We start from the raw sequence: 14,987 nt of genomic DNA, 5'->3' as shown, positions 1-14,987 counted from the left end.
GCCAGCTAACCCTACACGCTGAGCCGCTGGCTTAGGCCCCATCACAATATGTTGTCAATTTGGTGGGGCTTTTAGCCATATTTGATGAGTTCAGGCGTTTGGAAAATTGTTCGATTATCCGATAATAGCCAGCAAACACAAATACCATCAGATTTGCAGCCTTAATTCAGGTGAAAAATTAATGAATATGTATGTGTATTCAGCATTTTTATGTGAACATTGGAACCAAAAAATAAAAAAGAGAACTTATCAGCTGTGCGTATTGCGCTAAAAATATGCTTAGATTAGATTTGATGTTATCTAAATCAAATTTATTTATAGCTCTTAATAAATGCATAAATATTATTAGTATATAATTATATTAGGTTTTATGACATACAAAATGTGTTATCAGAATGTTTGATAGTTTTGGCAAAAATCCGTCAGCGTCCTCGATAGTATAGTGGTTAGTATCCCCGCCTGTCACGCGGGAGACCGGGGTTCAATTCCCCGTCGGGGAGAGGCGACACAAGTTGCTTTTTTATTTAATTTTTATTTTTTATAATTTTATATTCTTAATTATATTAGCTAAAATAACAATATTTAAACGTATATTCTTATATTCAAATATTATAGACGAGAGAAGATTTGTATTTAAATTGTTATTAATAAAAATTAAATTCATAGTCAATCCAAATATGTATATACATACATATATTTTTTTAATTAAAAATAAAATCAAACATTTCTCCCCGACGGGGAATTGAACCCCGGTCTCCCGCGTGACAGGCGGGGATACTAACCACTATACTATCGAGGATGTTGTTCGGCGATGGCGTAAATAGCCAAGTTCTGCTTGCTTCAGCTCTGCCACGTCTAGAATTTCTATTTAAATTGAGGAAATGTGGTCTTAGTTTCTAATGTTGGTATCGTGTACAATAGATTTGATAAATTAAAAAGATAATTTATTGTCAGAGTTTCATTATTTTTCCTTCGGCTGTTGCTGAGTGCTTTGGTTGAATTACTCTCTGTCCTGTGTGGGTGTGTGTGTGTATCTCTATGTGTGGGTAATTACACAAATTTTTAAAGAGAGCAAAATAACTTTAGCTTGTTTGCATAAGGGAAAATGTCTACCGGCTGCCTTGTCAGATGCCTGACAAACCCAAACATTATGCAAAAATTTCCACAGACTGTTGGAAGATTTGTTTCAACGTCCAGCCGAGTAGTGTGCCCGAGCACACTCTGCTGCCGTCCTCCTTCGCCGCCCCTTTCGCTGGCCCTGTGCTACTTGTAGATGCAACGATAATGTGGCGTTTGGCTTGCTCGACTCGCCGCTGTTGCTCTCGAACTTTTGGCCAAAGCGCCAGCGGGCATAGCGTACAAAGCCAACATAGCAATCGATTCTGTCATTGAGCCGTCGGCTGGCAATGAGCTCCATTGGGCACTCGCAGTGCTAGGGGTGCGGCTGCTGTATCGAGCCGAAGGCAAAACCATTTCCGGCCAGACAATAAACGGGCAACGTAGCCAGCTTGCTGGGCATTTCCGGTTGCCCGATCTACTTGTTGTTGCTGTAGTTGTTGTTGTTAATGTTGTTACTACTGCTCTGTGTATTTCTTTTCTTTTTCTTTTCGTGTTGTTGTTGTGTTTTTTCATATTTCTTTTGCTCGTGGAATTGAAGTTTGACAATGCCAAAGCCAGCAGGCAGTCACAGGCACAGTCACAGGCACAGGCGCAGGCTCAGGCAGTCAGGCAATTCCGTAAGTAAAAAGTTGAGGCAGAAAAAACTCATTTATCTTGCGCTGAGGCAGAGAGAGGGACACTTCACTGCTCCCTTCTGGCCGCAGGGCGATTCAATGTCGCCGAAGACATGTCAAAAGTTTTGCTGCCGCTTCTGTTGTATTGTGTGTTGTGTTTTCTCGTTTAACTTAATTAAATTTTCCTCGCAAATTCGCATTTTCATTTTGGTCCGCATGTACACAGCGTTGCGTATGTGTAATGAGCGCAAGTGCCGCAGAGAATAAAGCAACAATTGATTAAAATTTTATTGTTTTTATTCGCTTGGCTCGGCTCGACTCGACTCGACTCGACTCGACTCGACTCGACTCGGCACTGGCCCGGTCCGTCGACCTGAACAAATTTCTCAGTAATACGTAATTTGTGTCTCTTGCTATGGCTCTGGCTCTGTCTCAAGTCTTTTGCATATTTTAGTTACGTAAATTGGCCAAAGCTAACAGTTTGCCACGCCCTCGTCCGCCTGTCCTGGTCCTCCGTCCATGCGACACGCAAAATAAAAGTTTATTGCATTGCAAATGTGAGCTAAAATTTGCACATAAAAAATATCATTTACACTTAATAAAATGCGACGTGTAATTGACATTTATTAGCGCCATTTTTGGTCGCATTTCTCTTATATAATGCGCCTAAAATATTTACAAGCAGATAATAACGATACTTTGGATTATGCATAACAAATTTCCAGGCGCGATTTATGCGCGGCTATAAAAGTGCGCGGAAAGAGTCGAAATTTGATGGGCAAAACATTTACCGTAACTGATTTTTAATTGACTTGAGAGATTGATTGGAGTGGTGAATGCATGTATCAAATAATTACAATTGGGGTGATCAATTGCTAGACACGATTTCATATAAGTTTTACTAGCTTATCAACTTTATTCAGCCGCTCTCTCATAAAGTCTTTATAAATATTTTATTTATTTCACAGTATAATCAAACAAATTCTCTCCTTCTGCTTTTTCCAGACAACGAATTATACTCAGGCACTGTGGCAGATTTCAGCGGCAGTGATCCGATTATCTATCGTGAGCCTCTCCAAACGGAACAATATGATAGCCTCAGTCTCAATGGTAAGTTGTTTACAACATTTCCAGCTCCCATCTGCAGCACGCCTTCTCTTTAAGAGCCTCCCACTGGCACTCGTCGTAATTGAAATGTCGGCTCTGTTATGATTATTATTGTGCAGTGTGCTCTCTCTATATTAGCGAAATGCTCGCCACTTGAATTGAATTAAGTCCGATTGTGAGAGTTTGTGTGTCTGCGTGTGTGTGTGTGTGTGAGTGTCTCACATCACAGTGGCCTCTCCCAATGCTCGGGCAGCCATTGATTCGAAGTCACACTGCGCGCTGTTGCCTTTTGCATATTTCAGGCGCTCGACGCTACGATTTTCATATGGTCAGCTTCCATTAACCGAATAGACATGACAGCTTTGACTGCCCGCCAGTTGGTTGTCCTTTACTATTTCGAGATATATCAAGCTCATCCATCGACCGTTTTGCTTTATGCGCACTCTGAATATTTTATGCCGCCTCGCGTTGCAGGTGACTTTCTGACCAAAGGCTCTTAAAGTTATGTTTGCCAAATGGAAACTGCCCATGAAAGAGTACAATATGCACATAGACTTTAAAGAATATTATCTGCAATTTTCAAAGGAAATTTCATTTATATAAATCAAAAGATACTCGTTTGACTATATGCTAACTCTAATCTGTCTTGGCTTTCACATCTTAGCCTTGAGCTATATACATATGTATGTATATGTATGTATTTGTTATCATTTTGCAAATCTATGTCAGATTCTGCATGCATTTGAGTTCGCATAAAATTTTATGCTTCATGCGCTACGCATTAAATTTAATGTCTAAGACTGACACTCGATATCGATTCGATTCGTCCGCACGACTTTCATATAAACTCTGTGAGAATCCTATGAGGCTGGTTGGTGACCATAAAAATTGTTTACAGCCAAAACTATAAATGGAATTTATGACTTAACTTTTTAACGCATTTGCTCATCTCTGAGTTTTATTCTATATAATTTCATATATTTTTCTCAATTTGCAGCGCCAAATTTTGTGAGCTCATTTACCCAGGGGGATTTCGTCTACTTCTTCTTTCGGGAAACGGCTGTGGAATTCATCAACTGTGGCAAGGTGAGTACCGCGAATCGATCGGAATATGCTGGCAGTAGACCAAAATAAATTCGTATCGACAACAAATGTAATTGGTTAGATTCGAAGAGTGAGAGAGAATGAGAGAAAGAGAGAGCGAGAGCGAGCGGATATGGCTCTAACGCCGCCATATTGGGCAGCCATTTTGCTTGTGTTTGCTTTATGCGTGCACACTTCCGGCTCGTGCTTTCGCTTTGGCCATGGCTTTGGCTTTGGCTTTGGTCCAATGGCCAAATACAGTTATCGGTTTTGGATTTTACCGGCTATTTGTTTATGGGCCGCGTTTGTTGGTTTTCTATTGGGATGCGACCACATCAATGGACCGATTAGCTGCATTTGCCGCCCTTTTCGACTCCTCGTTCTCTTTCTCGTTCGCCTGCACCCGATTAATATTTATCTTTTCTGGCATTTCAGGCGATTTATTCGCGCGTCGCACGCGTCTGCAAATGGGATAAGGGCGGCCCGCATCGCTTTCGCAATCGCTGGACCTCGTTCCTCAAGTCCCGCCTGAACTGCTCCATACCGGGCGACTATCCGTTCTACTTTAATGAGATACGTAAGTGGCTGGGCATAGCTTTGAATTTGATTCACATAATATTTGATATATACATATATATATTTTGCTGCCCACAGAATCGGCTAGCAATCTCGTCGAGGGACAGTACGGCTCCATGAGCTCCAAATTGATTTATGGCGTTTTTAATACGCCAACAAATTCAATTCCCGGCTCAGCGGTTTGTGCTTTTGCCTTGCAGGTGAGTGCACAATTACGATTTACCTGAACTGCGGCCCAGACCTTAACTTGTGTATATTTCTCCCTTTCACTCTCTTCCGTCTCATCCCTTTTCATCCACCATCGCATGCTGTTGCTAACCACAGGACATTGCCGACACGTTCGAGGGACAGTTCAAGGAGCAGAGCGGCATCAACTCCAACTGGCTGCCAGTAAATAATGCCAAGGTGCGTACCACTATTGCAGTTATCAATATATACTACACTCATATATACATATATACGTCTGCATATATAATATTGGGTGTGGCTCGGTTAATGCTCACTTTCACATCGAAAGCGGAAAAGCAGTTAAGCGCAGCTGTTTCACAATTTATAGCCACAAGAAACCAAAAAAAAAAAAAAAGAATAAATGTACTTTTCTTTTGCCAAAAATTTGCATTTGAATTACGAATGTATTTGCCGAAATGGCAGTCAGCTCTGACTGCACATGCTGCTAACGGCTGGCATTTTGGTTTTTGGCCAACGGAATTTGCGGTTCATGCAGAGCCAAATTAGAAATTGAAGATGTTTGAAATTCGAAACAATGACCGTACTTTGAAATGCGTAAAACTTTTAATATAACACTGGAAGAGCTCACAGCAGCAACCGCTGGCCGTCTGTCTTGGTAGACGGAAGTGCAATTCAACTCTCTACCACAATTACGGTAGAAACAAGCCCAATTATACGTCAGGTCAGCAAAAATGCAAAGCTGCAAAAGAATTTCATTAATTCAGTCATGAACCTAATATAGGTAGAATATTCATGTAATCTACAAACAGCTATTTTATATCTGCCTCTCCTCAACAAAAAACCCCGTTCTGAATGATATAACTGTTGCTAAACTAATGAATTATGTAATAGGAAAGTGTCTCTTCTGTCAATTTCAATTTGATACCAATTTTATGATATTGTGCACGAACAATAAAAAGCTAACATTGTAATTACTCTGGCCACCAGAGTCATATAATCATATACATTTCATACAAGGCAAGACTGGTTGTTCTGTACTGTCAACCATATGACCAATACATCCTGTATGGCTATAAAAGGAGTTGCCTGATGCTTAATAATTCCCACACAACACACACGAATCAGCGAAGTCAACATGCGAGCGGGCATTTTCCGCTGGCGATTCATAAACCAAATCATTGCCAAAACAGAAAGCTCACAGACAGCGAGCACACACACACACACACACACACACACACATACGTACACACGCTGACAGACATACTCGCACAAAGGACACTTTCCGGCGCTGCTTTGTCCGTCTGCACTTGGCCGTGCTGAGCAATTTCCGGAACGTTGTGTACGGGTATTTGTTACGAGCAGCGCGAACGCCGCAAATGCAATTTATACGCTCCCTTCTGTGGCAAGAAATGAGGAGCAGATAGAGCGGGCAGCAGGCAGGAGGCAGCAGGCCAAGGAGCAGCTATAACTGACCGAGCATAACCATAACCATAACCACATTGCAGTCATATACTGAAGGATACTAATAATTTATATTAAATCTCTCTTTCTCTTTACTCTCTTTCTCTGTGTCTCTGCTCGGTCTCTCTGTCCTCGTCATGGACATTTTTAGGTGCCCGAACCGCGTCCTGGCGCCTGTCACAATGATTCACGAACGCTTCCGGATCCCACATTAAATTTCATCAAAACACATTCGCTAATGGACGAGAATGTTCCGGCATTTTTCGGTCAACCGATTTTAGTGCGGACGAGCACAATGTAAGTACTTCTCTCTCTCTCTCTCTCTCTCTCTCTCTCTCACACACACACAATTTCTATAAATGTATATAAATATATATGTATGCAACGCTTTCTTCTGCTGCTTATGTTGCACGGGCGGCACGTTGCCCCGCATAGTGCTGCGGCAATGTAAATATTATTGCCAAAAACTATGTGCTCATAACTTAGTTGAGGACGTGGGCGTGCCTCGGGCTGGGGCGGAGGGAGGGCTGGGCATGCATTCCATGTGTGAATTGCAAAAAACTTTAACTGCAGTTGCAGCTGGCATTGCTGCCGCTGCCTCTGCCGCTGCCTCTGCTCCTGCGGATGTGGCCAAGTGAATACGTGACAAACCAATTTCAGTGCCCCACAATTCAACTAATTTCATTTAAATAACAAATTCTTCGCCATCTGATATGCTACAACTTTTCGCATGCAGCTGTCGTAATCGCTGCTGCTGCAGCTCAAAATTGGCTAAAAAAAAAAAAAAGAAAAATATAGCCATTTCTAGCTAAGAGCTTTCAAATTGAAAGAATTGACAGACGAAAGCGTGTGAAGTTGTTGAGTGAAACGATTTGGTATATTTAGCTAACCCATGTGATAATTGTATTAAAAATATATTTGGAATTTAAGCTATAGAAAAAATACATACATAAATCAGTAAGTGTCCCAATATATTTATTAAAATTCGGTTAGATATACATCTTTTATTTTATTGCATTTAAAATGCACATATTTCTTCAATACTAAAAAAATATATAATTGCGAGAAATAGATTTCAAATATTTAAATATAATAAATAGTCAACCTCAGTGTTCTCAATATTTAAAAAAATTTAATTGCACAAATATATTATTAATATTTAATATATGTATTAAATAGTCCATCTGACAATCTGTATAGAAAATTCATTTAAAATATATTTTAATATATGTATGTACACATATATGCACATATATGTAACTTACTGTTTTCACAGGAAACACATATCAGTTAGGGTCAATAATTTTCATATATGCGACAAACATTTGGTTTTTGTTCTTCAAGTGAATTTCGATTCCTTTCCCAGGAAGTTGCGTTTTAAATTCACACATTTTCCCAGAATTTTTTTCTTTTTTCTTTTTTCTTAAGTAATGTAAATGTAAATCAATACTAAATCAAAATATTAATTTCCATTTATGTCGAAGGACTTCAAAGGCTTTTAGTAACTTTTCGAAAGAGCTTTAAGAGTCAGCTTGTGATATACGCTGTGCACTCAAAATGCTTGCGCCACAATGAAATCATTTTGCTCAAAAAGAAAGCAACTCTGTGTATGTATTCAAGCACTCATACACGCTCTCACATGCACACACACACTCCCACATTTACTCTTTATAGAGAAATTGGCTTTTGAAGCATCAAGAAATGTTTCAGGCCTTTACTACAGCTGGTCCAGCTGGGTCGGAGCTTGAGTCTGGGCCTTTTCTGCATGCTCATAAATTATTTTCAAGACTCTCTCGCAGACATGTGGAAATTTAAAAATTCAATTTGGCAACTTTTCCATGTAATTGAGCCACAATTACGGGCTGCTGAGACGGGGCGACGGTGAACTTTAAAGAGTAAATCATATGCAAGCCACTGAGCAGAGCCAAGCAGAGCGGTGCTGAATGGCAGCGTGGTGTGTCGGTGTGATAGTGGTGCCGACGGCACCTGCTGCGGCTGCTGCTGCCGTTGCTGCTGCAGTCAAGCGATAGTTTGAACCAAACGAACCGAGCCAGCCAGAAGGAAATGCATGGATGCGCTGAGGCAACCCGTAACGAAAATATGTATGCACAACTGAATAAATTAGAATGAAATATGGAACACGTAGGACCGGAACCAACTGCCAGCCAAGCAGCCACTCAACCGCCCAAAACCAAAGCACAAACCCCAACCTCTCACACACACATGAGGAGACCACAACAAATGCTGTGTGCGGGCGAGTGGCATTAGCGAAATGGTTGCGTGTCCTTCCGTTGGATGCTGGCAAAGGACTTGTTCGTTTTTGGCCATATACTTGCACTGCAGCTGACTTATTGTGCTTTTGGCCAGATCTGCTCACAATAAGCGCGATTTGAGACGGCATGCATCAGAATTTAATCATGCCCAGCGCAATTGAAAAGCTTAAAAGTTACGCTGAAACTTATTTGGCAACCCAATTGATACTTTTTCTAGCTTTTTTTGGCTTCTCCCAGCGCGTAAGTCGGTCATGCACAAGCGCACAGTAGCTTCAATTGCAGTTACAGTTACATTTGTCACACACACGCATACAGTTGATAAACTCGCCAAATCCTTTGGCCTGACACGAACCGCAGTTAAAGATGATGAAAGTCACAGCTGAGCGAATGTGCTAGATATGGTGCAATGCTACAGCTGCCAGGCAGCATCCAATACAAGATTTGTGTGTTTATCTCACATTTATTGAGCTTATTTTCCAGAGCTGACAAGTTTAGCTGCCAAAATTTGTTATCATTGAATCAAGTCGCAGACGAGAACGAGAATGAGCACGAGAGTGGAGCAAAGTGAAAGCAGATTGCAATGGACTTACTTAAAGGCAACCTCAGCTGTCATTCGTGAATCTAGAAATTCAATAAATTTTGATTAGTTGAATGTGATGTGTATAAGGGAAATGTTTATAGGTATTTATTAAGAATATTTGTTTTTCTCAGATTTAAAAAAACACGCTTACAAAAATAATATGAATAAAATTTAATAATATTATTCATATATAATGTGCTCTGATATAGATTACTAACACGAAATTTGTATGGGCTTAAAATCTCAGAGAGCAGTTTAGCTGCCTCTGTATATGGACCTGTCTAGAGATGAGATGAAGATAAGCTGCATATCTATGCTGTCTGTTTTAGTGGATATAAATATGTAAGTTTATTTGTCCATTTACGGAGGCAACTAAAATGCTCTAAAAGCTTCAAAGCCCACACAAATTTGTTGATCAAATATAAAATTTGACGCAAACGCGAGAGAGGAAGAATCTGGAATTGGTGCCAAATAATTTGATAGGTTTTCGATTTTGGTTTTGTGTTTCTGTGGCATTATTGAACACAAATGCCGAAATCAAATCAAAAATGAACAAAATTTTTGACATTCGGCTAAAGCATAAATTTATTACAATTTCATTTGAGTAAAAACATTCTTTGAGGGCATTGTGTGTGTGAGTGTTAGTGAATAAATAAGGCGCATGTACGAAGCCAGAAGTAGCACAAACACACACACATAAACAGTTATACCAATGCACACATTCAAACCCCGCAGGATACTCATTTGCATATGCCAGGGGAGGCTGGACTCTGGCTGGGCCGGACTCTGCCGGGGTTGGGCCGAGTTGGCAGCGTCAAGAAAGTTTCCTATATAACTGAAAAGTTTTAGAAGCTTCACAAAAGTTAAATGCTTCAAGTTGCAAGTCGCTGGGGTCAGCGTCTCTGTAACAAATTGTTTCCTGGTCGGCCCGGAAGTATCCATACTCGACAGATTTCTGCCAGCTGGTTGACCATATCCTGGCCATCCTTTTTTTGCCTGACAGACGCAGTACCATTGCCAGATCCAGTGCCAGGGCCAGGGCCAGTGCCAGTGCCATTGCCAAGGTGCCAGCCACAATGCTGTTGTGTGTGCTTATCTTATCGGTCAAGTTTTTATACCTCTGCCACTTTTACTGTCATGGCCTTTATCATGCATGTCCTTGCCCGCCGGCTGCTGCTCAGCCACAGACTCGCAACGACACCGTGAGCTTTGGCTCTGGCTTTGCCCACACTAATTTCATTCCATTGCGAATAGAGTTGACTTCCACTTGTGACCCTCATCGCTGTTGCCGTTACTTTTGCTGCTGCTGTTGTTCTTGTTGTTGTTGTCAGCAACGCCGGGTCTAAGCTCATCGGAGCGACACAAAAGTTGGCAAAAATTGTGCAAGTTTCAATTGCCAGCTGCTAGCAGAAGAACTCAAACCCTAACCTGCCCCTCTAAAACTGTCCTTTTCTTTGCTTTTCTTTTCTCTTCTTCTATTTTTTCCATGTATCTTCATTCTATTTTATTTCGCTGCTGTTGTTGTTGTTGTTGTATTTCGTGCTGGCATGGCCTTTTGCCATTTTGTAATTTTCGGCCAGCAAAAGTTGTTGATTTTTTTTCCTTTTTGGCAGCACTTTTGCATTGCCATTCATTGGACTTTTGTCCCCGTCATCCATTTCTGCTTGTTTCATTCTTGTTTGGACTCATTTCGTATCATTCCGTTGCTTTTGATGCTCTGGGAATTAATTTATAAGCCGCCTCAACTTTGCTTTCAGCGCGTATTCCATTAAATATTATATATATTTATTTATTGTTTCTTTAATTGAAAACTTTCACTGCCCAAAGAATGACGAACATGATATGATATGAGACTAAACCTAACTTAAATTTATGTCTATTATAATAAATTTTTCTAGTTATAAAATTTATTTAAATAGAGCAAAAAAATAATCTCATTCGATCTAGTAATACCATTTATAGTTTATCTGATTTCAAATTGATATGTCGATTAGATCAACCTACTAGACTAACAGTATGCGAAATCCTGCAGCAGTTCGAAACGAGTTTGGATTCTAAAATATATTCGCTTGCCATTATTATTTCACAATCAAGGCCTATGGGATCTGTTGGCAAACTTTTTCAATTTGAGTTTAAGCTCTGGCCCTATCTGGGCCCGGCACACACGCTTTAGTTTATTCCCAGCTCTCGGGACACATAGCCAGCGAGACAGACCGCAACAGTCAACACAAAATGGAGGCCATTTAAGCCAGATGGCTGGGTCGTTGCTGGCCAGGCCAAAAAAGCGATGCAATTCTTTGGCCATTTAGAAAATTGGGAAACATAACTAAAGCTCAAAAAACTAGATTTGTTAATTAACAATAAAACAATGCACAATGCCTGCCATGCAGGCGTCATCCAGTTGGACCCATTTGATGTTGCTGCTGTAGCTGTTGCTGTTGCTGTTGCTGTTGCTGTTGCTGCTGCTGTTGCTGTTGCTAAAGTTGTCCATGGCGAGCATTTGCATTTAAATCGAGGCAACAACTGACACACAGCTCAAATACATAAAACCGTTGCACAAAAAAACAACAATAGACAAGGCAGCCAAGCGCACAGCCACAAATGTTGCTTGCAACAAGGACACAAACAACAACAGCATCAACAACAACAACACAAATGCTAACGTTCAACATTTTTGTGGTGAAATCAGAGAGAAATTTCCGTTTTTATTTTCATGTCTTTTGTTGCTGTTCGCTCGAATATGTTTTTACATATAAATACAAATGCACAAACACATACACACACATACACACATAGCAGCAGCAATTGTTGCTGCTGTTGCTGTTGCAGTTGCTGCTACCGCTGTTGTGGTTTTCTGCCATTCTGTTTGTCATTCTCACCATTGCTGCAGCGACCAGCTATACCCCCCCCCCCTCTCTCTCTCTCTCTATCTATCTCTCTTCCTTCTCTCCTGACTGTCCTTTATTAATGGTGTCTAACCGAAAAACCAACCGCCTATCCAAAAAGTGTCCTGTTGTGTCATTCAGCGCTGGCAGCATTGACATGTTGTTTGCGGTTTCAATTTGTGCATAGAACTAAAAAACTTTGATAAGTACGCTATTAGGTAGGTAGGACGATGAGCAAAGATTGTCCTTGCACAATGCCATAAGTGTGATCTGAAAACAAGCTCTTTAACTTTGGAAAATCTTAGCTAGACTTCAATGTGGCTCAATCATTTATTAATGCTGAAACATAAATAGTATCTCAACAGGTTAAAGACTAACAAAGTTAAATCTCTATATATATTATTGCGGCTCGTTCATGGAACTGTTAACAAATCAAATTTATTTAAAATATCCACTTTGGCGTTTCTGTATTGAATCTAATTTAAAATTGAATTTAAATACTATGGATTCATAAATATGAACTTTTATTACTGAGAGCAGGAGAGTTATAATTGCCCTCCATCTTCTCCATCATCTCGTCATCTTTGGCATATCTAGGGCGGTGCCCACTGGTTGCTTTATTCTTGGCCCGATAGGGCTGGAACAGACAGCAACAGGCCCTTTTTCATAGGAAAATTTCTGCCCTTAAAGCTTACGCCAACTTCAGAAATTTAATTTTCATATTGTGTTTTTGCTCTCTTTATTTACAGTTATCGCTTCACACAAATCGCAGTCGACGCACAGATCAAAACGCCCGGCGGCAAGACGTATGATGTGATTTTCGTTGGCACAGGTGAGTCGCATTCGATATGGCCAATTGTCGAGGTCCCCAGGGTCAATTTTCGTTTGACATCGATTGTCGTTATGGCTGATATCAGTGTCTGAATGTGCTCCCAAAGGATATTGGTGTCTGTGCGCTGATGACGGGCGGGCACATAGGCTATATGTATATGCATATATATATGAATATTATTATCCAGCAAATAGTAAATCTAGCTATTAACACAGAACATATTTAGCTGGAAATGTCTTTTTCTGAGATATATCTCGACTTTAAAGGTATTTTTATTTAAATATTTAAAGAAATATATTCTAAATGAAACAGAATTTCTTGAATATATTTTTTGAACAAAATTTCTAAAGCCCTGCCTAAGCAAAAAAAATTAATAAAGGCCTTGTATTCATTAGAATCGTTTTAGCTAGGATACATAGTTTATTGCTCATAGGATTCTTATCAGTCTAGTGCCTGGGAGTCTTAAATTATAGAAACGACTTGAACTTAAATGGCTTTTCTTAATTTAAATTTCTTCTCTTCTTGTTTCTTTGCTTTTCTCAATTTAGACCATGGAAAAATTATAAAGTCCGTGAATGCCGAATCAGCTGACTCGGCCGAAAAGGTGACATCGGTGGTCATTGAGGAGATCGATGTGCTGCCCAAGAGTGAGCCCATACGCAATTTGGAAATTGTGCGAACTATGCAATACGGTGAGTGGAACGGGGCGGCAGACCCATCCAATAAGAGTCAATTAAAAATGGAATGTGTAACGAGCTCTCATTGTATCAAATACGATTCGCAGATCAACCGAAAGATGGCAGCTACGACGATGGCAAATTAATCATTGTCACGGATAGTCAGGTGATAGCCATACAACTGCATCGATGTCACAATGACAAAATCACCAGCTGCAGGTAAGCGTCATACACCTGCTGAGCACGGAGAAAAACGAAATATAGTATACCAAATACATACATATATGAAACAGATTGAAGCGACGCGTCGCGACAGCTGCAGCAGCAATTGCAACAGCAACAGCAGCAGCAGCAGCAACAGCAACAGCAAAAACAATGACATTTTTATTTCATGTAACAATTTGCGTGACTTTCAAGCGAAGTCTGCCAGACAGAGCAGGAGTTAGCGACAGACAGAGAGAGAGAGAGAGAGAAGAGAAAGAGAGGAAAACAGTATCTCCAGCCATTTGTCCGTCTGCAGCTGTTGCTGCTGCAATATGCTAGCACTTTATGCGCATTTATGGCGTTTTACATTTCACAATTTGCAATATGTTTACACCATTGCCATTTGAGCATTCCTCTCAAGAGTCCACCATCTCTTACCCTTTGCAGTGAATGCGTCGCATTGCAGGATCCGTATTGTGCCTGGGACAAAATTGCTGGCAAGTGTCGCTCCCATGGTGCGCCGCGTTGGCTGGAGGAGAACTATTTCTATCAGAATGTGGCGACCGGTCAGCATGCAGCCTGTCCCTCAGGTGAGTCACACACACACACACACACACACACATTGATTTAAATTAAAGCTCTAACTGTGCCGTATTTGGATTCAGGCAAAATCAATTCAAAGGATGCCAACGTGGGTGAGCAGAAGGGCTTCCGCAATGACATGGATTTACTGGATTCGCGTCGCCAGAGCAAGGATCAGGAAATCATAGACAATATTGATAAGAATTTTGAAGGTATGACATATACATATACATATACATGTACATATTGTATATAAATATATTTTGCTTTACGTTCTGCCCTGCATGTTGCTATCACTCAGATTTTGTTGTAGCACAGCCAGTAAATATATTTTATTTACCCGTCGTTTGTCATTTTTTAAATCACATTTTCATATCACTCAGGGTTTTCCCTATTGCACGCCAGGTGCTTGTCAGGCAGCCAGCCAGCCAGCATGGGCATGCCCATTCACCTCGCCTTCATGCTGACATCTGTCCTTTGCTTATTGCCACTTCATGCTTTTCAATTTCAATCAACATTTACCCAGCACTTTATTCTAGTTGCTTTATTATCATCATCAACTTGAATGCAGCTTAACAGTAAACGTATTTTCATTTTTTTCTCCACCCTTTTTCACATTTTTTAATATTATCATCACTTAAATATCTATGCCATGTTTTTATATGAGCCGAAGTTTGTATTATATGAATGTGTAAGCAGTGGGTGGTATAGGGCTATGTAGTATAGGTTAGATGATTAATGAGAGAAACTACAAATCTTGGTTTATATGGTATATAGATACCTCGATCGAATAAAAAATTGTTAT

At 40.3% G+C, this 14,987-nt stretch overlaps 1 protein-coding gene and 2 non-coding genes across 8 annotated transcripts in view; 2 read left to right on the top strand and 1 right to left on the bottom strand.

Annotated features, from left to right (window-relative positions):
• Positions 1-14,987, top strand: part of LOC108609655 (semaphorin 1a) — a 179,259-nt gene that overhangs the window by 158,819 nt on the left and 5,453 nt on the right. For all 6 annotated transcript variants that reach the window (XR_016268902.1, XR_016268900.1, XR_016268901.1 and 3 more), the window contains exons 7-17: positions 2,739-2,843; positions 3,838-3,926; positions 4,359-4,500; positions 4,578-4,699; positions 4,824-4,904; positions 6,301-6,446; positions 12,637-12,719; positions 13,268-13,411; positions 13,504-13,615; positions 14,048-14,190; positions 14,266-14,394. Coding sequence is in view for 3 of the 6 variants with exons in the window: in XM_089463452.1 (XP_089319578.1) it covers positions 2,739-2,843; positions 3,838-3,926; positions 4,359-4,500; positions 4,578-4,699; positions 4,824-4,904; positions 6,301-6,446; positions 12,637-12,719; positions 13,268-13,411; positions 13,504-13,615; positions 14,048-14,190; positions 14,266-14,394 (1,296 nt within the window). In the remaining 3 variants the exon portion in view is untranslated. The remainder of the gene's footprint in view (positions 1-2,738; positions 2,844-3,837; positions 3,927-4,358; positions 4,501-4,577; positions 4,700-4,823; positions 4,905-6,300; positions 6,447-12,636; positions 12,720-13,267; positions 13,412-13,503; positions 13,616-14,047; positions 14,191-14,265; positions 14,395-14,987) is intronic.
• Positions 429-500, top strand: TRNAD-GUC (transfer RNA aspartic acid (anticodon GUC)). Its single transcript has one exon. It is a non-coding gene; the product is annotated as a tRNA-Asp (tRNA).
• TRNAD-GUC (transfer RNA aspartic acid (anticodon GUC)) lies at positions 728-799 on the bottom strand. The gene has a single exon. It is a non-coding gene; the product is annotated as a tRNA-Asp (tRNA).

The sequence above is a fragment of the Drosophila arizonae genome, chromosome 3, assembly GCF_054131065.1.
Source record: "Drosophila arizonae isolate 15081-1271.41 chromosome 3, UAZ_ARI_1.0, whole genome shotgun sequence".
Taxonomy (NCBI): domain Eukaryota; kingdom Metazoa; phylum Arthropoda; class Insecta; order Diptera; family Drosophilidae; genus Drosophila; species Drosophila arizonae.
This window is presented reverse-complemented; position numbering and strand designations above follow the sequence as displayed.